General features: G+C 35.8%; 1 protein-coding gene across 5 annotated transcripts in view; it reads left to right on the forward strand.

Moving 5' to 3' along the window:
- The window catches only part of CNKSR2 (connector enhancer of kinase suppressor of Ras 2), a 257,408-nt gene extending 229,856 nt beyond the window's left edge, over positions 1 to 27,552 (forward strand). For 2 of the 5 annotated variants that reach the window (XM_036912833.2, XM_036912835.2), the window contains 2 exons: positions 24,216 to 24,412; positions 26,487 to 27,552. In XM_036912833.2, coding sequence (XP_036768728.1) covers positions 24,216 to 24,412; positions 26,487 to 26,702 — 413 coding nt within the window. In that variant the 3' untranslated portion in view covers positions 26,703 to 27,552. Of the gene's footprint in view, positions 1 to 17,060; positions 18,392 to 24,215; positions 24,413 to 26,486 lie in introns of those variants that run through there. The other 3 variants (XM_036912832.2, XM_036912834.2, XM_036912836.2) reach the window with 2 other exon arrangements.
- Positions 27,553 to 27,602: the final 50 nt, after the last annotated feature.

Consider the following 27,602-nt stretch of genomic DNA (forward strand, 5'->3'; position numbering starts at 1 on the left):
TCTAAAAATATCAGGGAGGAGGGACAGCTTAGAATCCGTGTGGCTTTAATACAATCCTTCTGCCACCACTGACAGTAAGCCCCACCCCTCGCTTTGTACTCTATTGTCATCTCATAGCCCATGTACTTGCTGGGCAGCCATCTCTTGATTTAGCATCCTGGGCTCTAAGACTCATGATGATCTTTTATTAACCTAATTAGAAGGACTGTGCCTCAGTACTGGAGGTAGGAGAGATGTTTACCATTCCAAAAATAATTCTATACAAATGCTGAATGTCTTTGCTGAATAATTAAGTGAAAACACAGCCTTAACTTTGAATGCTTCTTTAAATGTATAACAGCTTTTTTTGGTATGTGCTATTGTGAGTGGTGTCTTTCTGGTAAATACTATACAACCCATTTAAAATGCTTTATACTAAGGTAAAGAATTCATTTAATAGATACATTTTTTTAAATTGAAATAGGCATATAACATATGCCATGCTGTACATAAATATGCATAATAACTAGCCATTTCACCATAGATCTTAGAGTGTTAAATCTTCACCCTCCCACCTAATACAGAAATACCTTTTATACATTTCAAATACTGGTATTGAATCTCTGCTTGAGTATTTCAGGGACTCAGAGCTTTCTACCCCACAACAGGGCATTCTATGATGGATCGCTCAAATTAAAACTTCTTCCTTGTATGGATACACACGCTGACTTCTTATAAATTTTCTACTCACTGTGGATCTTGACATTACAAATTAGGGAAATACAGAGCAAGTATTTGAAAAGCTGACATGTGGAAGAGGTGTAAGATAGTCTTTGAAGTTCTAGAGGATATAATACATGGAAGGTACAGGGAGCCTGATTTTTTTTATAGATATGAGGGAAAACATTCTAATGATTACATTTGCTCATGAATGGAGTAACTAGTCTTGTCAATTTAGTGGGCTTACTCACTGTTTAAGAAGAGGCTGAATAACCAGCTACGAATCAGGTCTTCCCAAGATAGCTGGACAGTTGCACCTAATGGCTTCTTCCATCTCTAAGGCTTTATGGCCTTGCCTTCCCTCTCACCGTAGTGCCCTGCACATTGTATATGTCCAAAACTACATAGTGGAACTGTATTACCAAACATAGTTTGTGTTGTTTCATCTCTGACTTGAATGCACATAATCACCTTAACTTTATACCTATGGCATGAATTCTAGATAACTCACTATCCTGGTTACCTTCATCTGTACTCCTTGTTTCTTTTTAGTGTCGCTGTGCCAACTGTATTGAAACTATTCCAATACTTTATTCATAAGGATATTGTGCAAATTTTCGTTGTATGCAAGACACACTGCTTTTGGCTTTCCTCTTGTCTCCCAAACTAGAGATACTGTCCAGGAAGAAAAAAGCCAGTTTCAGATGCTTTAATTTCATTGAATTACTTACCTATATTTCACTGAGGATGTGTGTGTTAAACAAGGGTTATAGCGTTGAATCTATCTTGGTCCTTCAATTGAAATTTTAAGATGTAACTCCTCTCAGTCCATTCTATTCTAAAACTTTTCCATGTATCTAGGTCAGGTTTACCACTATGTTCTCTGCAGAACCCATGCTGGCTTTGTTCACTTGTTTGGATAAGAAAGTTCTCTTCAAGCAGTAAATCTCAAGACATTGCTATAGTGGCCCTGAGATAATTTCCAAAAAGTTTGTTCAGTTCCTAGGATCATTCTGCTGGTTCAGAGAGACCACAACGTGGATCTTAGTAGTCCCTTACCTTAAGAAGCATTTTTTAAAAATTTCCTAGTGTGAAGACTTTTCTCCTTGCAAGAAAAACCTAAAATATCGTCGAATCTATATACTTCTACCTTCTTTTGTCATTTATTTTTTCTTAAATTTTTTTAAAACTCTTTCTGTGTTCGGCTTTTTCACGACCCTTAGTTGAACATTTGCCTTCTTGGCACTCTTCTTACAAGCATGAGTGTTATTTTCTGCTTGTTCATTTCTAGTTAGCCTCTTCCATCTTTTATAGAAATCCTTAAGCTAAAGCTTTTTCTAAGGATACCTTGGCTTCAGTGCATCTCCTTTCCCTATCTCATTGGGACAGTTTGCATTCATACTCCAGGAATTTCATTTTTTAAAACTACTGATCATTGAAAATTTGCATTTGTCTGCATAAAGTTTTAAAATCTTATTTTTTAAAATCTAGGGTCCATATCCAACTATGTGTTTTCTCTCCTCACTGTTAGAAAAACAAAAACCAAAAGCAAAATTACAGGGTTTCTTCTAGTCCCTTTTATATCTAGAGTGCCACTTAATTCTTTCCTGTTATTCAGTATTAGATCCCAAATAGATTTTACTCATTTATTTATATTTTTGATACATGAAATCATCAGGGTTTTAAAGGATGCAACAATTACTTACATGTATTAATCTCATTTTTAATGCATTAAATCCTTTAGTTAATATGTGGGAGACAAGAAAAAAATATTGGAGCTCAGGTTATATCATTGTATATTTTTTCATCTTCAGAAGGTTTCATAAAAACTGACCAGCTTTTTTCTGAAACTAATGGGCAAAGTGGAACTATAAAAACTAGGGGATGGTTACATGATTATATTCATATGCCAAGATTCATCAAGCTGTACACTAAATTTGTGCATTTCATTGTATGTACATCAATATAAAAATAAATAAAATGGAAAAAAGGTGTCTTCATAGGACAGTTTGCAAGATTTTTAATCCTTTGTTCTTGCATCCCTCAATCAATACCAGAATGTGTCAGGATAGAGTATTAGAACCATACAGACCTTGGCCATTTAGAGAATCTTGTAAGAGTAAAAAGAAGAATACCAAAGAATTCTACTAATTTTTTTATACTGGAGTTCTGTCCCTGATTAGCCATATTCCTTGGTCAACTGCATTCACTGTTTCCTAAGAGTTACCATTTTTACAGTGTAACCCAACTCACATCCCCTATAAATTATAGCTTCAAATTATAGAAACAAGTTAACATTCAGACCTCTTCATGTTAAGCTATTTTATGCCTTGGTAGTAAAAAAAAAAAAAAAAGAAAAAAAGGAATACTACCAATTTCTGCTCTAAAAAGCTTATAGGGTAACATTTGAGTATTTCTGTTTATTAGATTATCTTACTGTAATGTATCTAGTGCTAGACATGTGCTGCCTGTCTATAAAAGTCAAGGTTATTTTTTGAAGGTGATCTCTTTTATTATGATTTTTAGAGAATACATGGTAACACTTCATAATGTATGATTTGATGACAAGTAGTGTTCAGCCACATTGTCCCTTTCACACATAGTCAGGGACTAACCTCGCCCAACTAGATAATTAACATAGCTAATGGCAAAAATAAACAAACTAGATTAGGCCCTTCAAAAATTACTTAACTAAATTTCACTGAGGATCTGCGTATCAAACAAGGGTTTTAGCATGTACTTCATTGTCATGGAACCAAGACTAAACAAATATTTAACAAAACTATTTTGGAATTTATAGCTTAAAAATACTGTCTACTGTTGGAACAAGGTGCACACAGATGTCCAAAAATGGGTTTCTGATCAATTATAATATGAAGAATTAAAAAAACAGAGTGAAATAACTATTCTTCTATAATTCCAGATAAAATTTAGCAATTCCACCTATTGTTTTGAGCAGTGAGTTTATAAATGACTTTGGGGTTTTTAGTATTTAATGAATATACCCCAACAATGATAATGAGACAGCCAGATTACATGAATGACTCCCTGTTTAAGCATCAGCAATATTTCCACTGGTAGCATCAACTGAGTCTTCAATTTCTGAAATGTATAAGGAAATCCTATGCATGATTGATATCAAATTGGAGCTATAAGCCAGTTAATAAACTATTCTCACAAAATGCAGAGCTGTTCTCTTTCACTCTGTTTCTTAGTTTTTTTAAAAAAAAAAAAAGGAAAGAAGGGAAGAGGACACAATACAGTTTGTTTTACTTGGCAATCATCAAAAGCCTGCTAAGCAGGGCTTGGTGCCGTTCCAAAGGTGAATCATAAAAGCAGTCATAAACCAGATGCTTTTAACAGGTCATATATCTGACCAGCGACTAAAAGCTCAAGAACATTTTCTTGTATTTGCAGTTGAGTTTAATGGAGTTAAATTGATGATAATTATACTTATGAAATTATAACTCTTATGGCTAAAGAATAAGAGCAACCTGGAATCCTTTTCTGATGTGAAAAGGAATAGGCTGCACTTAAGTTTTCTCTCATGACTTGTTCCATTGGTTTCCAAGTTAAGTAGAATTATGATGTATTAGTTTATATGCCTAGCCAAGTTTTTATTCTATCCATTGTTCGATTTCTAAAACCAGAGCTTGTCTTAGGTTGCAGGTATCTGACATGCTTATGACCCCAATAGCTCATAATTCAGGTGGTCGTTGCCCAATTAAATGAAAATATGAGTGATATAAACAATTAGGTTAAGAAAGGTAGAATACTAATTCCTACACTGTGTAATTGTCTCTAATGAGATGATTGAATTTTAGATTAGCCACTTAATTGATCCACTGATATTATAAGAAATCAAATATTTTTGGTAATTAGAGAATGCCTATTTAGAATTAAAACAATCTCAACTTGGTTTTCAAAAAAGCTTATTAAAATAAAGGCATGTTACATTCTAAAAGTTAAAGAAGGAATGAACAAATAGGTAAGTTGTTCAAATATTGGGGTAAATTTTGACTACTCTTTTTTTGTTACGGTTTTTGATATTTTATGGAAACAGAAAGGTGAATAGATAGATAATATGGCATTTTAAAATTTAAAACAGTAACTGATGGTTATGTCAAAATCTATTTTGCCTGACCCATATAGTACAGAAAGCTAACCATTTAAAATATTCTTAATGGATTACATTTTAGACATAGCAGTAAACCCATATCAAGCTATTTGGTGAAATCCCTTTTCTAATCTCTCCCCAAGATAGCAGTGTGATAAGATTTTTTTATAGTAGTTCCTTCTAATCAGCCTCTGTCAACAGAGGACCTTTAGAGAGTATATTTATAGGCTATATTTATAATTAAAAACTCATCCTGAGTCTTAATAGGGTTTTGACTCACTTCATCTACTCCTAATGTAAATGACATGTGAATAATTTGACAATCTAAGTCATTCAAAGAAAACACTCTTTAGCAGTGGTTAGACTATCGCTTCATATAAGGTCTAGATCATTCTTCCTTCACATAACAGTACCATAAATAACATTATTTGACCTCGGTAACCAACCTTGCTAAGGTTCTGCTCTCTACCACATAGTTCACATCAAAGACTTGAAGTACATCTTCTTATACTAAAATTGGGAATCCAGTGAGATGAAGCCTTTTATGCAGTTGTTTCTTAGAACTCTTTATTCAATGTTCACCTTGTACCTCATGTACTTAGACATTAAATTAAATTTTATTTTAGTGATTTAATTCAATCCAAGTATTTTTTATGGATCAGCCACAATATCCTGTGTACCCATTCTGCTAAGTGCTAGAAAACAAAGATTTTAAAAAATCAAAGAATCGATAAGTTTGTCATCTTTGGAAAAACATCCAAAGGTAACAGTACAGCATATTAAATGTTTTAAAAGATGTGCTTGTTAAGTTCCAAAAGAACTTAAGAGTTCATGGTTATTTTCACCTTGTGAAATAAGACAAGGCATGACAGAGGATGTGACATTTAAGCTGGATGAGTAAAATTTCACCAGGGGCAAAAGAAAAGGGGGCTCCATTCTACGTGGTACATGATAGCATCAGCAAGGACGGGAATGAAGAAAACAAAGGATAGTTTAGAGAAATATGGTGGATAGCATTGATGAACAAAGATGAGACAAAAAGATGCTAGAACTAAAATATGAAAGTCCTAGTATTCTATCCTCAGAAATTTGTTGTATCCCACAAAAAAAACCATGACAGAGAGCCTTGGTGATCTCAGTAGGAAGATGACATAATCGGATGTAAGTTTCCAAAAGGTCACTCTGATGGCAGTGTAGAAGATGTATTGGTGTGGGAGAATACAAGTAGCAGAGAGACCAGTTAAAAAATGATTTCAGCAGTCCAAATAAGAGATATTGTACCCCCTCTGCAAATGGGGAGGCAAAAAGTTACCTCCTCAAAGGAAGAGCCACAGGTAGAGAGTAGGGCTTAAAGAGTCTCATGGAGGCTTGGAGCTCCCCCGGAGAGGAACTGGATATTGAGCTAATCAAGCACTAATAAGCGCCAATAGTCCTGAATGACCAAAAGTCAGAAAACACAAATTGAGAATGGTGCCAGTCAGCATGGCTATAAAGTTTTCTCTAGCATTGCTCAGTGGCCAGGCAGGAGTAAGAAAGCATATGGTTGAATACTGGAAAACATATGTGTAATGTGTATCCAAGCAGGTGAGGGAATTGAGGGTCTAGTCCGAGTGGTCCAGACTGTATAAGGAAGTGAACACAGGAGGGGGCTGCATCATTCTTGAGACCAAAGATTAGACAGAGTGGAAGAGATAGAAGGCGAGGAAACTGTAATCAGGTAAGGCTACAGTGCGTCAGAGGTGGCATAGTTCACCATAATGACAAGCTGAAACGTGTGATGTTTCTGTATTTGACAGCAAGAATCCAACACAGAGAACACTTATTTCAGAACAACTCTTCGATATCTTTTATGTTTGCATCTTGAAGACAAAAAAAAAATTTTGGAGCAGTTTATATTAGTATGTAAAGTAAGCTATCTAATGGCAAGAGGGAAACAGTCATTCATATAGGAAGTAAATCCCATGTATATTAATACGATTTTTCATTTTTCAATTGTTTAGTGAGATATATTCAATGAACATAAGTTTAATTATAAGGAAATGAAAATTGAAGATATATTAACTGGCTACCTCCATTCCAAAGTAAATCTCAACCATTTCAGCCTGAATAAGATAGTTTTAAATATAATATCAAGGACATTCTGAATGGAACGATTGAATTATATGTCACTGTTGCCTCAGGAAAACTCTTTACCTTTCCTATAGACTACACGTATCTTTCAAATGAAAGCCATTTTAGTGATTTTTCTATAAAGGTATGCTACATAGTATGGACTTAAAATGCATTCTTCAAAAGGCAAGCATGCCCATAAATCTGAATATCTCATTCTTTTCTCATGTAGAGAGAAAAGATATTTTTCCACATGGAAAAAATACTAAAATAGAATTGCCTTCCCTAAGATAAAACCAACACATCTACAGTATGGTTTGTTTTGTTTAAATCTTGTAGGTTTATTGAACACATTCATCTGTCACAAATAATAGCTAACTTTTTTAAATGAGTGCTAACTAGTCTAAGGCACTAGTCTATGGTCCTCGCATGATACACCTCATTTAATCTTCTCAACAACCCTGAAAGGTAAATACTATTATTATCCTCATCAACTAGATGAGGAAACTGAGTTTAAATAACATGATCCAGGACTCCTAGCTAGTTAGTACATCTGAGATTCAGACAAAGACAATCTGACAGCAGAATAAATACTCTCAACTACACATTGTCCCTCAGATCTATCACTTTAATTCAGGTTAAAATTTAGCAAAATGTTTCCTCTGTAGGTATACTAGACCTACATAAAAGAAACTAAATTTTTTAGGTTTTATTATAACAGGTCAAGAGCCCCATTGCTATGCTCCATCAGCTAAAGCAAAATCTGCACACCACTATACCTTTTATTACTAAAACTTGTAATTAGTATACTTTCCAGTGTTAGCTAATCAGTGTCCAAAAAGTCACACTCCTGAGGCAACAGTGACAGTAAAATTACGTGTGTACCTATGAACAGGGAAACAATTCTACCACTAGAGTCAGAACTCTTTCTTCATATTTTAAACTTTGACATGATTCCTCTATAGCTAATTTGTGCCAAGTTAATATTGAGATAGTTTTTTAAAAACTACTTTCCAAGAATTAAGTCTTGAGACCAATTTGAAAAAGTTTTCCATGTGGTGGCCAAAGTTATTATTTCAGTTTTTCTTTCCAAGCTCCTCTTTATCCATCTTTTTGAAACAATCCAAAACTTCCTGACCTTTTTTGTTTGTTTGTTTCAGCTATTTATTTATTTATTTTTAATCTTTTGGTGGAGGTAGGGAATAGAAAAGTGACAATTTTAGGAGTAAAACTGAGAAGAACACTGATTTTACCAGTTCCAACCCACAAATGCCAAATCTGGTATTATGAGTTATGTGTTTTCTCTCATGATAAAACATTACTTTCTGTCACCTCTTACAAATCTGAAAAGGCAATTCATGTGCCCTAAAAGGAATTATTAAAGAGTGTAACATTCACACTGTGATCTCTTTCCAACATCTTAATTTCTCATTTGTACTATGCAGTGTGTAGTATGAAATGAAAATTCATTACCAAAGTGAACTCCAGTGAAATTCATATTTTCTGTATCTCCTTTCAAGATATTGCATGTAAAAGTACTTGATAAAGTGGAAAGGAAAATACAGATGCATTAGTATCATAATCCTTGTTACTACTAAATTAAATCAATTTGCCTTGAGAATGTTTATACTAAATTGAAGAAGGGTAAAACTTGTCCAGGGCTATTTCTTAGGATTTTTAAAGAAGGAATACTAATTAGGTTTTATGAATTTTGTAAAAACAACAATGCCTCTATTAAACTCCTAGATCCTATTTAAGAAAACCAAATTCAGAACTAGTGAATAAATTATTAATTTTAACCCAAGTGAGTTGGGATTTACCATTTTAGTAGTAATGCGTGTGGGTATCTGTAACCCACCTTTCTTAGCAGATTGCATGGCAACTCCCGAAGTAAGGTACCACCTCACTGGAGCTTTAGTCTTTGTCGCTGCTAAATACAGAAGCTGCATTTGATTTCAGCTTGTCTGTTTCTATGGGGAGCAATATACCACCGTTCCTTCTTCTTCCCAGGCTGACTTTTTCATCACCATGGAGATGAGATCTACCCACACAACTAAGATCTGAAACCACTCCTAGTGTGGCTGAAATTGAGGCTTTGGGAACCAAGGCCCTCTATGATTTAAGTGTATTGTTTTGTTAAAGAAGAGTTCCTTCTTCCTTCTGCTTTTGAAGTATTTATTGATTTTTCCACAAAGGGAAAACAGGCTTTCTAGAGCTATGAAGATTTACAATAAGGAGAAAGAAAATGTCATCATGACATTTTTCTTGGTCAGGTTCTGGTTTTGCATGTATTTAGTGTATATACTCTGCATAGTCTATTACTGTGGAGTAATGTTTCATTTCAAATTATGTGACAGTTTTCCTAAATAATAGTAAACACATTTAATGTACACTTCTTGGTGGTCTTAAAGTGCTGCTTTTAATTTTAGTTTGGGATTGCCTAAATTTGTTTCTAAATCCAGTATTGGTGTCTTTTAGATTGGTTCTGCACTTGCTCACAATAAAATCAATATGAGAAAAGCTATTCTAGAGCCCTGGTCATAACTATGCATGGATTTAACAAGAGAGGATTGGTGTGATTAATCACTGTAAACCCAGTTATAGTACATCCAGATAGAGCTGATAAATTATCTATGGAAGATCATACACACCAGTACAACTGTATTCTAATGTGTTCTTTTTGTTTTTTCTTTAAAGTTTATTTTATTGTGGTAGTAATGTGTCCGAACAGATTACTACCACAATAAAATAAAATATACACACACACACACACACACACACATATATATATATATATATATATACACACGCATATATATGTGTGTGTGTGTGTTATATGTTCATATATCACATAAAGGGCCAAAGTTCTACAGAGCTCTTTGATGATCATATTTGTTATGGAGATACTCATTATACCATACCTGCTATCATTGTTTGCCCTGGATCCACCTCCCTACCCTTCAAATGGCACCAGTCAAAAGAGATGGTAAGGAAGTCAAGTGGAACTGAAGTATCCCAAATTCACTACTCAATTTGCACACCCTTACAAATTCACATCTCCAGTTTGATAGTTGCGTTTTTTCCCCCTAGAGAAGTTATCATGGTCCTTGTTTAATGTAAATATACTAAATAGGAATTCCAAAAAAGCCTGACTTCAGTGAAATATGGAATTGTTCCGAATCTTTAAAAGATATTTTAAATGAGCTAGCACCATAAAGTTGCTATAAATTGATTAATTTACAAATAGAAAGCATTTATTAGTATAATTGGGTTTTTGTGTTGTTCACTAGTAAGAAGTTAGCAATTCGTTGCTATATTTGAATATAGATTAAGTTGTACAGTATGGAGAGCCTTGTGACGTTTCAAACATTTGAATTTTGCAAAATGAGCTCACCCTAATGAAGTCCCTATATGATTCTAGTTTTCCGTAATTACACTGGTGAGTGTGAAATTCAACATGTGATGCTAAATGTTAAATGCAGATATAGCTGGAAACCTTTTGCAGTAACTATAAAGTCATTTATACTTTCCCATAAGAACATTGAGAGTCAGTGTATCTCTAACTCTTTAGTAAAACTTACTTTCTTTAAAAGGGCAGTGCTATACAGTTAGGCAAGAGGGAAAAAATGAAACTTATATAATAGGGAATTTTTTGAAAACATGTTCTTCATATGTTCTTAGACTCTGTAGTTTTCCATCCCACATGCAAGATGAGTTTGCTGGTGCAAAATGAAATAACCAATAATTTCAAGACAACTAAAATTGAATATGAATACACATTATTCTAACTCTTGAGTGTTTTCCTAAGATAGATGTTTGTGGTAATTTGTTTATATCCATGCTATATTTCTAACAAACATGAATAGTGATTTTTACCAAAATAATGTTTCTCTTCTTGTCATGTACACATTACATTTTAATATCTAAAAATGTAAATATTTGAACATTGTAATATGCAGATGACTTTGACAATGGGGAGAATAGTCTCTGATGTAATTATTATAGATTGAAAAATAAAAGAGAATGTAAAAATTTATTAAGGTGAGATATTAGATTTATAATATCTTGAACTAAAGAAAACTATGAATTCTAATAAGTAACTATTAAGATATAATTTTAGGTTCTCACGAATGTCTCTTGAATTTTCTTTTCACCTTTCTTGGCAGTTGCTTTGGTGGGGAAGGTGTTTTTGGTTGCCCTTATTGCTAAGGAATTCAGTTGACAGTACCCCAATGCAGCTCCTTGTTGCTAGAGTTGTTAGTAGATGATCCCAAATGTCAGGCTTGTATGCCAAGGAGTTAATAATAATAAGGCATTAACATTTAGAAGTTATTGAAGTAGGAAAATCAATATTTTAATTTTTGTGATATTGTAAACTTAGGAATAGTAAGCAGAAGTCCATTTCAAGCTTCAACAATCATAAACAATGTTACAGCATGAGAGGGAATAACGTTTTTAAAATTTTAGCATCAGAATCATTCCTTTTCTTATTCTACTTCCAACCCACATGCACACATCCACACACTCCTTGTTGTACTCTTGCTGAAAGAATTTAGTATTCACTCACTTTTGCAGATCAAAACCTCTTCTTGCCCCTCACTTAGTCTGGGGGATTATCATGATGCCGGAGCTGCTACTGAATATTTTTTAAGTTAATTCCACCAAAACGAAGATGGTAGCACTTTGAGGATACTGTATGAATTTAGAATGAGAAACAAAATAGGGTGGACTCTATAGAGCAAAAGTTTTGAAAGATCTACATTACTGTTAATTTGAAATATATATATAACTCTTCATATATTTTAGATTTATATTTTCAAGAACTAAGTTGGGCCATTGATTGTCTACTTATTAAAGAAGTTGGGCAGTAAAAGCACAATTTGCACAGCATCAAAATTTACCAATCACAGATCATGGTTGCTGATCAGCAACTTGGCAGAGGACACAAGGTAAAGTCCTTGTGTACTTTGAGTAGGTTCTGATGGGGCAAATCTACTAAATTTATCTCTACAACCCTAACTCCCCAGGCACAAATACCCTTACCTGATAGTCCATCAGAATGTCCAATTTGTAGACATTCTAAGTGCAATGGACAAATTAAATAGCTCTGATTATGAAAGTATAATCAGTGTTCTGAAGATACTTTTACCACCCAATCACATTAGTGATTCATGGTTCAGATAAGATTGGAACTGCTTTTTAGAGTGCTTACCAGGTAGGAAAGAGAATATCCTAGTGGGATTGGAAAGACCAAAGAAGAACCCATTGAAAGATATAGGCAAGAAGACAATGAGATGTAGTTGATCCCAATTTGTCTTCATTTTCACAAGCCAGACATAGTCACAGATGAAATGTTGTGTCATGTATGATTTACCTATTCATCTCATTGGCAGTTCTCATCACTGAGTTACTTCATACCAATCATCACCCAGACTGAATATGGTCTATTTAATTATGTCCTTTTAATATAACCATGCAAGGTGGTAAAGGTTGAAATTTTTCATAAATTAAAAATATGCATTGTTCATCTCTAAAGTATTGCGGGTAAAAAAAAGTTTATTTCCTATAGTGGGTTCATGTCTCAGACTGTGTTTTCACCTGGAAATGAGAATTTTAAAGAGATTATTTAAAAATGAGTAGTTATTAATCATAAAATCAGTTGCAACAGCCACCCATTCTGCTAGTAACCTGTCATCTGCCCATACTGTTGAAAGAAAAATTTACCCAGAATAGTTATATTTTCACTAAGATTGTCTCATTGGAGTTTAATATACTTTATGAAGTAAAAATAACTTTATGAAATATTTTAAAATACAGATGAATTAGTATGGAATGGTTTAAGAGTTGATTTACTTGTTTTATAAGGGAGGAAATTCACTGTTCCTCTACCCTGTTAAGTTCTTTGCCTTAGGTCTGCAAGTTGAACTGACAAAAGATAAGTTAATAGGACAAAAGATATAAATTTTATTCTCTTAATGTTTTAATTTTTATGTGCTCAGAGGCCTTCATAGAAAAGAAATGGAGACCCAAAGAAACAGTTAGACCTTGGGGTTTATATACCATTTTAACAAAGGGTGATAAGTTGTGGAGAAGTGGCAAGATAAAGGAGCAGGGGTTTGAGCTTCTAGGGAAGTAAATTGTGGAAAAGTAAATACTTGGGAGGAACTAATGGAAGATAAAGGCTATTTTAATAAGGTATGTTTGGCAGACCTATCTTAATGCCAACTTTCTGTCTCCAGTGATAACGATTGTTCTCCTATATGGAGAGAACATATAAACATATAAATTAATTTTTAATGCTTATCATTTTATTTTGAAAAAGAACACTTTATCATGAAAATTATATTCTTCATTCATAAAATAAAAATAGACTTTCCAGTACCCGCCCCATGGTATTAAGTAAAAAATAAGTAGACACATTTTTTAAAGTCAGATATCCTGTCTATTTAAACTCAAAACTTTATAAGAAAATAGGCCCTCAAAATTTGGACAGGTATTACTCAAGCCACAATTAACAAGTCTCTCTTGTTCTGAACATTCTGAACCAAGATAACCAGCCTACTCTTCTAATACTCATACTGAGAAAAGTAATTATTACTGACTATCAATTCATGGTAAGATTACTCCTTTTTTTTTACTAAAAGAAAAACTTAAATCTGAGCACAAACATTTGCAGAAAGGGAAGGCTCCTGACAATTGTGCTAGACAAAGACTTTTTTTTCACAAAGCCCCCAAAACAGTCCTACTCTCCCAGAAGCTCTGCAGATGTTACTATTGATAGATCTGGATGTCTGCTACTGGGAACCTTTGTTATCTGCAAGGAGCTTAAGACCAGTAGACAGTGGCTGTGCCCCTAAATTTGCCCTCTACCTCACTGATAATGGAAGTAAATTGAGTTTCCTCTTAGAATTCACAGAAATAGGAATCTTTGAAATTGCTATTCCAACTTAAGCATTTCTTATTTCCATTTTTACATATTTTCTTTTCTTTTATCCATTAAGGAACAGGGTTTTTTTTCCCACCTATTTGGTATTCATATTTATTCTCTTGCAAATGTTTGTGCCTCCATCCTTACCCTATAATCTAATCCTCAGGCATTTGATTGAACGATCATCAGCTATTCCTAGCAGGTACACTATTAGAGAAGCCTGATTACATTTCTAAAACTTATGTCTCTAGAATTTCTATTTCTGCTTATTATTTGAGTGGTCCTTGGTGGGGAGATTTTTTAATTCATAATCAAAAAGGGAAGGAAACATATCTTCAACCTATTATTTGAAGAACTTGCATGGCAAGTGGATCCATGATGTAATAAGTCATCTTATACATGACTCTACATGACATTACATCCAGGTTCACCTTTCATCTCTCAGGGGATTTAGTAACAGGGAAACAGTATGTTTCTTTTCATCCAGCTGGGCTGGTGGCTTCACAGTTGGAGGTTTCAGTGATGAGTGGAATTTCAGTAAATATTTGTTAAGTAATATGCCAAACAGAAACATTACTGAGTTTCTTGAGGCAGCATAGGTATGTTTGTAATGATAACTGGCTAAAAGCTTGGTAAGTAGTGATGTTTATTTTAATAGCAGGAAATAGGGAATATTTTTACAGTTAGGATTTTAGTCAAAAGGAAACAAAACCATCAAGGCCCATATAATATTTTTAATTAAAAAATATTGTTTTAAGGAACATGCAGTTTTCCACCTGTCCTTTTTAAAAAACAGGAATAAAATTAATCAGTTACTGTAATAAATAATTTTAACTGGTGTGAATATTTTCACGATTTCAGTGGGGATATTTGTACCTTGTCAGGTACAAAGGAGAAGAGTAGAAATAGGGAAAGAGTGAAAGCCTACCGAAAACACAATGGGAGAGAAAAGGAGAGAGTGTTTATAAATCAGAAAGGGACTTGCAAAAAGTTAGATAAATATGAGATTCACAGAAGTCAAAGATAGGCTTGCATGGAATGGTATAGTCATGAAGTGAGTTTGTTTTTGTGTTTGAAAGATGTCACATACATTACCCATATACTAGTGTGTCATATCTGACCTGCCTGGCCTGCCAACACTGCTCATCCTTGAGATTTCAGAATGCACACCTCAAGAACTATAGCTGAGTCAGTGGTCTTGAGTCTGGAAGTCTCTTTATAGTTGTTCTGTTTCCTCAAATTAAAGAGAAACTGTTTAACACTACATGGAAGTATAGCATTGATTCAAGCAGTTTACCAAGGGTGTATTAGTAAACTGTATTCTCTTTCATTTTGCTGTATTATGAATAGACTGAGACCATCAGATTCCTTGGCAAAATCTTTGCAATTGTTTGAGTTGTGTAATACATTATACTGGTGACAAGACTAAAACTAAAACACCGACATGACCAACTACGGGGCTTCTGACTTACAAACTTCTCGTAAATATAGCACAGAAACTGGCCCATCCCAGTGTGAGTGGCCTAAAGCAGGAGGTTTCAAAGTTGAGTGGGCACAAGAATCACTTGGGCTGCTTGCTTAAAACACACATTCCTGAGCTCCATACACAGAAAGTTTGATTCAGAAGCTTTGGGGTAGGGCCCAGAAATGTGTGTTGAACAGGCAGACCTCCACCCCTAAGATTTGATTGCCAGCAGTCCTGACCACAACTGGTTGAAGGCCCCCCCTGCCCTAGGAGTTATCTTTTATGCTAATATATACAGACTGGGAACTAGCTGTAGCCGTTTTGGAACAGCGATCCCCCTCACCATCCTGCACTCTGGCAAGAGTTTCCTGTAGAAACAGTGTCATAAATGTAACTGCATGTGACCTGATCGCCAGGGCTCTAGTTCAGGTTTAGTTTGGGTTGAGTGCACTAGAAATTAAACCACTCGTTTAATAGTGCTTCTGAGGAGAAAGGAGGGATGTGTTGAAAACAACTTAGAAAATGTTTAAATTGCATAGATATATTAGGAACAATTTAAACTTGGAAATGACCTTGTGCCCAGTGTTAGATTACCTCCAATTTTGCTGTTTGAAATTCCAGGACCTTATGAAACAAAGTGGTAGAAGCCAGAGCTGGCATTCCAGTATGAGAATTTTCTAAAAAATGAGGTATTGTCTTCTGTTTCATTTGACCTACATCTGAAGATCACTTAGTTTCCAGCCCCTTTTCTGCAAAAGAAGGGTATGACATGATAAAAATTAGTTCTGCTCCTATCTGAACTATGCTGCATGCTGTTTTCTAGATATTGTGCTGTGGGCAACAGGCACCCTTCCTGTTATTCTAAGGGAGCTAGTAATGAACAACAAGCTTTCTTTGCTCCCTCTCCCACTTGGTTCCTTCTTGATCTAACTGAAAAGGTACTACAGGATACTGCAGATAAAAATCGACCATAACCTAGAAAGAAAAGATACTGCTGATTTGTGCCTAGTGACACTATTTGGATTCCTCAAAATCCAAAATAACATTAACAAAAAGAGACTACAGTTTATTTTATCCCAGTGGCTCCTAGTATCCCAGGTCATTCAGAAACCTCAGTGTCTTCTAGTTTCTTAATTCCTTCTCATGTGGCTTATGCTCAGGCTGTCAGGGCTTTTCATTTCTCTTCACTTTGTAGTGATCAGCATTCAGCTTCCTCATCGGAGCCACGCTAGCTGGACTCTGCTAGCTCACCGGTTAGCACATCAGGGTAGTTACATAGAAGGTGGACTAGAGAACTTTCCCTCATACTTCTTGTTTGGATGAATTCAAGGGAAGATCTTGTATAGAAATACAATGTAATTTTCATAAAAGACTGATCATTTTACATGTGTAATGGGAAGTACTTTTAACATAAACTTCCTGATTAAAATTATAGGCATGTACATACAAGTATAGAGGTGGGAAAAGAGGTACCTGCGCTGTGTATTACTTTGAATACTAAGATTGGCATTTCCAAATAACCAAGCTTAAAACAAAAAGTGTCCCATTTATGGCCAAGTAGACTTGCATGCCAACAGAAAGACATTACGATAGTAAAACCATATGCAATTCTAGCCATATTTTTCTCTTTCCTCTTTATGGGTATTGCATGATGGTATTTCTAATACAAATACTAATATGATTTGGAAATAATGGCACTCGCAGGTCTTTCATCATATTGTATCACTGCTTTATCATATTAGGCTAATACACTGCGAGAGTTGATAGAACCTCTCCATGCCAAATCGGATCCACTTCTGTTGGCACTCAACCCATTGGACTCACAGATTGATAAGCTAATGTTTAGAGAATTTAGATCGGAGAGAGTCGGCACGGCGCAGACTCAACATCAACCTCTTGCAAGCAACTAAAATGGCCTCGTCCTTGCTGTTTATAACAGAAAACAGACTTTAAAACCTTAGATCATCAAGTGTTTTGGATTGGGGACCTCCCTAAAGGGATATTAAGAGGGGCAGGCCACTCTTAAGAAGAATGCGAGCTTTCTGCACTGGGACTAGCGTAAGATCAAAGCCAATCAAGATGGAGCACAGTGACAGAAAACAGCCGTTTCTGTGGGAGAACAGAAGGGGAAGGGTATTGACTGGGGAAGGGCTCTGTGTGGTGACACCTCAGTTGTGTTCTCCTAACACCAGGAAAGGAGAGGGATCAGCTCCCATAACTAGAAAACCCTGGCTGTTTAATGGACTTTTTGGTGGCCTCTTTCAGGCAAAGCAGAGGAAGCAAATTCTGTGTATTGAGTGTATTTTGCATTTTTAAAACTTGACGTGCTGTATTGTACTAAATTAAGTGTAATCTATTAAGGCAAGGTATACACAACCTGCTCTGATACTTACTATGTTTATTCTATTATAAAGTGTATTCAGGTGCAACACAGAGATTGCGTTCAGTGACACTGATGAAGAAAATTCCTCATGCCAGGCTTTATTAGACTCCTCAGCTAATATCCTAACTTTCTCCCTATTTCTTGGCACTTGTATACAAATGGTGTTGCCTTATAGGACAGGCATGAGCTCTTCTTTTCTGTAAAATTTCCCGAATCTATAGGCTGTGGTTTTCACTTTTGAAAAAGTATTTTGTCTGGATGTCTTTCCAACTAGCTTCAGATATTATTTACTACTGTGTAACTGGGTCCCCTTTGGCTCAATATTGCTTATTTTTCTTATGTAGTGGATGTGAAATTTCCTTTATTTAGTTGGATTAAGATACTCTGTAATAATTTCAATGCTAATTAATGAATATTTCATACTGTGCAATGAACAGATAACTTAACATTGTATTTGGAAATGTTTTTTTTCATCCTGTCGCTGCAGTGTGTGGTATTGCATAATGTGAATACCTGTAAAAATATAAATTACTTAAAAATAAAAATATGACCAGTTGGTATCAAATCTTTTTAGATAGCTAAATAATTTGCTAAGTATGCTTGATAGTAAATATCTTTCTAAAGAGAAGTAATCTATGCTTCTTTCTCACAAATGGAATTTGTGTTGTGAATAAAATCACATTGATCTGCCTTGCGGTTGCCTGTGTACTCTAAACATTTTAATGTGTTTTTTAAGTATACACAAAAATGGTTCTGGTATGTAAAAATCCATCAAAAAGCATTTTGTTGGCATTCAATATTAGTGGGAATATCTTGGGTCATTCTCCCCATTTAAGTCATAGTAAAATTTTATGTTATAAAGAATTTTACTTTTTTCTCATTAAGGAATATGGTGACTCTACATTGAGTTTTCACTACAGTTATCTCTTATCTTTGGTTTTAAAACATTTCCTTTATGAACCCTTGTCTGAGAGCCAAGTGCCTTGACCTCCATGGCTCTATTAGTTAAATTTTATAAATCCTGTAGGTAAATCTAGAATCTATTGTTTATGTTTGTGTTTGTCCTCCAGAGAACCTTTCCTTTGGGTCAGTAAATCAATACCAAGGACACTGAGATTTTATCATTTGAACTATTTGTCATAAAAACCACTGTAGTAACCTGAAAATTCAGTCACTGGCATATATTTGTGGCATTAAGCCACATAATTTGGCAGAAATTACATGCTTAGAGAATGAACTGTAAAATAAACTTCAGCTCTGCCTCTTGTCACATCTGTATGGAACTAAGCTGTACTATTGTGCAGAAAGGATTGACAGACCCTTGGTATTGGCTGGACTTAATTTTGGTGAAGCGCAAGGTTCCTCTTACAGGGAGGAGATTCACATGTTCTTCTTTTAAAATACACTTAGCAATATTGGTGGATTCATTTAAGCTGCCCTTTTAAAAGAATAGCTTTTTCCTCACCAAAATCAGTTTTTTTGTTAGAGAAATTATTATTATTTTGCCAAAAAGAAAATAAGCTAATTATTTCTAATTATGCAAAGGGTAGTTGATTACAGAATAATGAGTAAAAGCTAGCTTTTAAAATCTGCTTTTTTTCTGGTATAGTTTTACAATGCTAGGCATAGCTAGTTGACTTATATAAAAGTATAGACTAAGAGAGCTAATATTCAATTATGAAACAATCCAAATTATAGTGTGAACTCCTGAACACATAATCATATTTAGCATAAAACCTACGAACTGTAAACCAATGTGTGTTAAACCCATTGAAACTTTGTCACTTTACATATAAATAAGCTGTTTAATATGGTGTACTAGAAAATTAGTATTCACAGAAAATATTCCTGTGTCTTAATGCAAATGTTAATCACCCTTCATAACAAGAACCTTGCCCCACCTACGTGATGCCAGTAGCCTGGAAGCCTTAGAGCACACTGCGGCTGGACAAGAACAAATGCCTCTCACATTTGACTGGTGACTAATGCTACTATGTCCAGCCTTCTCTCCCCTTGTGACTTAGCCTTTCCCAGCTTTCTGTGCTCATTACCCAGCTGCATCGTGGAAGGAACAACTGTTCCCACAAGGACATCACAGTCCAATTTTAAAAGTGCACAGTTCCCTTCCAAAACATGTACCAGAACTGATTATCCATCGTTGGCTTGCTTCTTTAAGAGCCCAGTTGGTATACTTGTTTTGTTTTGTTTTGTTTTCATTTTTTACTCTCCTTCAACATTGTCATGGCAGGGGTGGGGAAATGGAGAGGACACCAGAAGGAAATTTTAGGTCTCCAAGTCTGTATTCCGCTCTCTTAATTTTCACCAAAGAAACATGAAAGAAATTACACAATAGACTGTAAAAATTACCTGATAGGGAGCCCTCTTTGGAGTACTGTGTGTACAAAGTAGACCATCACTCCATTGAAACATTGGGTGCATGAGGTACCTAGCAGGTAGAAGACTGGGAAATGCAAACGAAAGCCAGGCATACTCCACTCGGAAAGTCTCAGCCTCAGTCTCTGAAGGAGAGTACGCATGAGGCTACTGACATACAGGAAGGAAAACCAGTGGAATTTCTCCTTGGGTTTTATATCTTATCCTTTTGAATTACTTTTCTGTGGCTGTTTTATAGCGTGCCCATCTATTAATATAGAGTATTTACATATATATGAGTTATTGACAACAGAACTGTTTGAACTGGTAAGGGTGCACAATCAGAAAAGTTTGGAAACCACTAAGCATAAATGTAAGTAAATATGTCAACCTTTCAGCATTTGAGAAGTGCATTATCATCTGTTGCTAAGCCATTTGCAAGGACCTTCCAACAAACTATTATTTTGCATTAGCTAATCTTTATCCTTGAGCTTTCCTTTATCACCACTTGGAGGTCACATGCAACCTGAAAGAACCAAACACTGAACTGCTGTGATACCACATTCCTGGAGTCCCAGTACTTCATAATGCAGCTAGAGTATAAATGAGACAATAGAGAGGCTTTTCTTTCACCCCCACCCAGTATAACACAGCCAGGTATGACCCTCCTTTGGCACAGAATACAAATTAATCCATCAACAACTTCATTGTGATCCTCAAATCTGTCAGTCAGTGACATTTTATATAGGAAAGAGAACTTTATAGGTTCTCTTTGCTTTAATAAAATTGGAATAGAAAATTACGTCATATGACACAGGACTCATTTACATGTTGTAAACATAAATATAATTTGGGAGGGAATTTATTCCTGCATAGGCCCAGAAATCCTGAATAAATAGTTACAAATTAAACTTTCATTGTAGCAGTGCTTCACTTCCTCATTAGGAATCTCAGAAGGTTCCACTGTATGCCCTGGGGTTTGTATGTGGTCTTCTACACTTTGCCAGCTTTCAGAAAACACTCATTCAAATTGCAAAAGAGGTGGTTTCCTGCCAGTGCTCCAATCAGGAAGCAGACCTCACCAAGTGCTTGCCTCCTCTGCCAAAGAGCTGCTTCTAGAAGAAGAAAAGCAAGGGTTTAAAAAAGAGAAACCAGAAGAGAGAAGGAGACAAGGAAGAAGAGGGCAAAAAGAGAAGAAAATGAAGGTGCTTTCGTATTTTCAGTTGCAACAGTAGCCCCAGTTGACTTTAATTGGTATTCATCTGAGAAAAAAAAATCAAGGAAACCAATTGAAAATTATAAAAGAAAATAAAGGTCTGTTTTTGTCTTGAATGTTGAGTTCTGTGTTGTTTTGACTGTTTAGCCCAGTGAATCAGATTTATAACGTGACTCTGCCCCTCACCCCATCCTTTGAAAATAAAAGGACTCTTTGTCTGGTCTTAAAATGTTAAGTAATTGGTGGCATTTTGTGGTAGCCTGGCATCTCAGTCCCTCATCCTTCCTCATCCCACTGCTGTGTCTCGTGGTGTTGGATATGTGTATGCTGTGCATGGGCTGCGGGGAGGGGAGCCTTACTTATCTTTAATAGGAGCCACACGACTCCATTACTATACTTGGAAATGTTTCTGTGTTCCGTCTCATTGTGATTCCTTGTTCAAATGTGCTGCCCAAAGATAAATCCGTGCTCAATTCTTACAGCTGCCAAATCACGTTCTTTGTAGAATTACGTTGTCCTTTGCTTGAATGCTTTTTTCCCCCTTAACAGCAAAAAGGAAAAAATTTCCATTTTTATTTATTAATAGCTATGTTTGTCCTTTTTATATTACATCTTTACTTATCCTTCCTAAGATAACACTACATTGAAATTTTATTTTAAAAAATCAGTCATCCTACCCAGTATTCTACAAACTTTAAGAATTGGGGAGGAAGAAAACTGGGTAAGAATATTTTTTAAACAAAATATACAATCCCTGCACTGTTAGGTCATATGGAAGAAGGTTGTCTAAAAATAAAAATTTACTATGTAAACATTCTTATGTCTCGATTAAATCCTAAAACTATTCTCTGAACCCCTTATTTTCCTCATCTTTCAAGAACTGAACAACTAATAACACCTTAGGCCACCTGATACCTTAACCACTCGAATTCATATCTGTTAGGCCTTCCATCCACTCTCCTCCCCTACCCCTGCTCTATGAAATTACGTCTGGCTTTAGATGCAATCTTGCCCTGAGGCAAAAAGAATGCTGATTACTTAAATAACTCAGGTTCCTTTCCTGTCCCATGATTTTATAAAATGGAATTATGCTGTTCAGTGTATCCTTGTTTTTACAACTCCATTTAATTACTCTGAATGACCTTATGATGTTGTGCTTTCCTGGCCCCAAACCATTCTCAGTTAAAAATTCCCTAACTCATTTTATTCTTGCTCTTAACCCATGAAGTAGTGCCTCCATCCACCCATCCCTCAAAATCCTCTACATGTTACAAACATTCAAGGATGAGCCAACAGAGATTTATAAAGCTGTTTTTTAAAGGATTTTTGTATTTTTAGATTACAGTTCTAACTTAGATATATGATTAGGAAGGTATAAATTAATTATAGAGGAATTAGGGATAGCATACACTGATGGTAACACAGAACTTTCTAATGGAGGGACTCAATAATCATGCCTACTAATAGGTATTGCTAACCTCAGCAGCAGTTGAAAATTGAATATGAAAACTAAATGAAGCTACTTTTAATCCAAAAGGCAATCCCGTCAAGTTAAGGTATTGTGTATGTTGGCTTTTTTGGCCGTTTGAGGCACACTCTTTAAAAAATCTTTAGAATGCTGCATTTTAAGGGAGCCTCACAAATTCATTAACACCTACTGTTAAGCACACAGTTGGAATGATTACTGACAAAACTGGCAGTACAGAATTCTTGTTAAAATCATGGATTCTGGAGCTAGATTATCCAGTTGGAATTCTAGCTCCACCACTTGCTAAGTATGACCTTGAGCAAAGTACTTACCTGCTATGAAATGAAAATCAAATAGATCTGCTTTCAGTATTATTGTGAGCATTAAATGAGATCATGTTAAGCATTTACCCTACTGCCTGGTACACACAAATGTTAACTACAGTTACTACCAATTAGGGAGTCTTTTTAACTATGTCAGAAGTTTAAAATATTCATATGGACCATGGTGGAATGAATAACATTCTAAATTTACTCCTTGAGCCAATATAATTAGTATTCCTCAAATAGTACTCTGGCTCTCTACCAAAGAAAACGTGTTAATAGCCCTAATCTTATCTACCACTCTAAGCAAAATCTGAATTTGTCTTTGTTTATCATTATTGAGAAAGATATGACATCAGGATGCAGACAGTTAAAGAACAAGATGAGAGTTTGATTTGTTCAGATAGTTCTAAGTTCCCTTCCTGAACCAGTCTTTAATTTTCTTCTTAAGAATACTTAATTGTAATATTTTCTTCCCAGGTCTTACAAATGCTAGGTAGCTTCTCTTAGGATGTGCCAGATTTTTCCTTACATTTGTATATAAACATATTCCCATTTCATTTTAATTAAGGCATTATTTTTGACAATTGATTTATTTACTGTATTTACAATGTGGCAGGCATTATTATGGCAGTCACATGAAACCTAATAATCCTCTGTGGCACACTATTGGAAGATTTTTATAATCAACTAAACTCCAATGAATGCCATTCCATCATGAAGTCTGGAAAAATATGAAAATCAATTCATTCAGTATTGCCAAACCAGGAGAGCTCTATTAGTCGGCATTTCTATGCTTATCAGTAATAATAATAAGGGATATACATGCATGTTTAAAATGTTAAATTATGTGCAGGAGTGTTTCTGTGTTGTGTACCTTTTGTACTCTAATTCTTTGAACCGAATGGACTCAAGACATGTATGGTGATTTGCTGTTAAGAGAATATTTTGTTAAAGTATCCTATTATTTGATCATTCTAAAAATCTTACCCAATGTAACTAACAGCTGTGGGTATGTTGGGGGTTTTTTTGTTTGTTTGTTTTTTTTTTAGGATTTTTTTAGTAAATTTTTGGAGTGTTAAATAACTATTTCTTACAACCAGATTCATATGTCTCCTTTTTTGGACATTGCAGGTGAAAGTAGGGAAGAGAAGTTAGGAGATTCATTGCAAGATTTATACAGGGCACTGGAGCAAGCCAGTCTGTCACCACTGGGAGAACACCGCATTTCAACCAAGATGGAATACAAGCTGTCCTTTATAAAGAGGTGTAATGACCCTGTGATGAATGAAAAACTACACAGGCTAAGAATTCTCAAAAGCACTTTAAAGGTAAGATATGAAATGGAGGGAGAAATTCCTTTCAAGAGATTCACTCCTGAACACAAAGTGGATTACCAGGTACTCTAACTGAAGAAATCCAAAATGGGGAAGGCTGGGGGGCTGGGCAAGTTGAGGTGGGGGTGCAGGTAAGCAGGAAGAACCTGAAGCTGAGCTGTTCCTATAGCATAATAAGTGTATTGGTAAAATAGAAATAATTTTAACCTTTCATTAACATCTTAATGCACTGACTAAATGTTAAGTTACTTCGTTCTAGGAGAAAACAGAATGTAATTTTTTTTCCCAGAAATGCAGAGCTGGTGTTATTCCTCAATCTTTCATTTTCCTAAGATAAATAAGCCATATAGTTATTAATGTAGTTATTTAAAGAACACCCTACCCTAAATAGGCCCTGCCCTCTTAAAAGATCAAAAACAGAAAAGAACTTACAGAGAAGGTGAAGCAGTGATTTCAGGAGACAAAAGGTCAAAGGGTTCCTTTGGGAAGTATTTCAGATCCATAGTCTGCTTGGTTGAGGTTTTGTAATTTTGGAACATAAGTGAGTACCAAAGCGATAAACAAAATAGAAAATGAATGATTTGAAACAATTTCCAGTAGCAAGCGGCCAAGTTTTCAGTCAATTAGCTTTCGATGGGTATTCATGCAAATACTAATGCAAATCACTGGGACGACTTAATGGCCTATTGGTAACCAAGACCAGAACTTTAAGAAGAGCTAGAATACTCTAAGAATGATTATGCAGACCAGCCCTGCTCCAAAGATATCCTCACAGCCCTGCAGACTCTTGCTCCCAGTCGGGTCTAAACTGCCTGGTTGCAAAAGTAGGCAGAGCCTTTTGAAGCTAGTCAGGCTCACCAGTGTATTTTAGAGACCTGCTCCTGCCCCTTTCTCTTTCAGCCCCTTGCCCCTGGCTTTTATGCTCTGTAAATTACCCAAAGCGTTTTCTTCCAGTAGCAAAGAATATGAGCTCCTGCCAGTGTTCGGTTCACTGAGTATTGATGAATCACCAGGTATGTGACCCTGTGCTCCACTCTGGGTCAAAGATGATGAAGTGCCACTGTAAAGAAATGCCCCTTGCTGGTAAAATGAACTACAGAGCCCTGTACTTTTCAGTGTGAGAACTGATAGGGACTGGAAATCTCCCATTAGGGAAGGACAACTGCCCAAGCAACTTCCGGGCACTATAACAGGCCCCTCACAGAGCACAGGCAACTGCCATCATCCTGGGTCCCGGCATCCACAGTCCCAGGCCTGCTGTCTTCATGTGGCCCCCAGGACCAGCACGGCTGCTTAGGCACATTGCTGTCTTCCCTCCCAACTCTGGCTAGCCCAAACCGTTCCTTCCCACTTTGAGCAGAACATTCCAAAGATTTCCCTGCCCCTTCCTTGAGCCTGTAAGAGACAGGATTTAAAATCTCAGACTGTCTTACCCCCTCCTCCCCTGCCCCACCTCCCACCTGAGGAGGGTGTGCTGTGGTGAATCACCCCAGAGTGAAAGCAGACCTCCAGTGTGGAAGGGAGGGCCATTTTTTATTGCAGCCCCCAGTGCTACAGGAAGCGAGCCATACCATTCACACAGGAAGAATTATGTATTTGTGGTGACAGGAGGGCCATGCTCGCTCTCTCATGGAAGCATGAGGAGCTGACCATCTAGCAGGAGAGACAGGACAGTGCAAAAGTAACTTACACAGAATGTGGTAAGGCTGCACTCAGTGACACTGATAAACTGTTATGGGGACATAAGTGAGGAAGAAAATGTTTTTATCGATTGTTAAAGGAAGGCTTCAGGTAATGAGAGGCGTTTGAACTGGATCTTAAAGAATGAGGAAGTTCACCATAGGCAGAGATTGGAAACAGAGCAAGCCAAGAGAAAAACCACACAGAGTGGGCAATATGATGCATGCCTTGGGTGTAGAGCAAAGTGCACTATGATCTGAGTCTAAATAGCCGAGTTTATCAGAGCCATTTCTTAGGGGCTTCTTAATATTTTTCCTATTAACATTTTACTTTAAACCTGAATGAAAGGTTGCCCCCATCTTAACTGTTGTATCCTTTTGCTTTTCAGGCCAGAGAAGGGGAAGTAGCCATTATTGATAAAGTCCTAGACAATCCAGACTTGACATCTAAAGAATTCCAACAGTGGAAGCAGATGTACCTCGATCTTTTCTTGGATATCTGTCAAAACACCACCTCGAATGACCCACTAAGTATTTCCTCTGAAGTAGATGTAATCACTTCCTCTCTAACACACACTCATTCATACATTGAAACTCACGTGTAAGTGTTTTCTGCCCTCTGGCCGCCTGGTACCTTCTGGTACTTTGAACAAATATATAACGTAGTTTTTATATCAGTGTGTGGGACACTTGACAAGCTACACTTTAATGTTACCAAACTAGATGAAACAAATCATATATGGTAATAATACCACTGTCTTTAATGAGCATTTGTATATTTTATATGCAGTTAGTGCTCAGCTTATGTTTACCATGTGCAAAATCAACTGTCTTCAATGACTTAAAATTAACTTTTGCAAACAACTCTGAAGACAGGTGGTCTTCAAGTAGTAAACACACGAAAAGGCAGTTTTCTATCTAAGGTCATCTTTTCTCCCTTTAAGTTAATTTTGTATAAACAAGACTTCAAAAGTAAATCACATTTTTTCAGGTGCAGACATCCTTGTGGGTGGGAAAGAATTTAAACCTTTTTTATATTTATTAAAATGTTCTAAGAATTTTCTTAAACATTGCACAAAGTTTAATGCTGTAGTTTTATTTTTGTGAAATGTAGATGTGCACACAGAGTTGAGCAAAATAGAAGAGCATCAAACACAAGAAAAGTTCAGGTATCTAATATTCGTCTTAATAGTCTATTAACTTGTGAAAGCCAGTTAATGGAAATCCTATTACAAATCTATGGGGACACTTAATGGTGTATCAGGGCAAAGCTTTGTAAAATGTTTTTGTAACTCAGACCAAAATTGAAGATAGAGCTGCTTTATTTTCTTGGTTTAAATCCTCCTTTATTTTTGTAGTGACGAAATGCTGATTGTGTACAGAGGAATTTGAGAGTGGATTTTTTAAAATACACTTAATTCACCCAGAAAGGCAGCTACCAGGTGTATATATATATATAATATATATAGTATATTATATATATATATATACACACACACACACAC

This window comes from Manis pentadactyla, chromosome X (assembly GCF_030020395.1).
Source record: "Manis pentadactyla isolate mManPen7 chromosome X, mManPen7.hap1, whole genome shotgun sequence".
Taxonomy (NCBI): Eukaryota; Metazoa; Chordata; class Mammalia; order Pholidota; family Manidae; genus Manis; species Manis pentadactyla.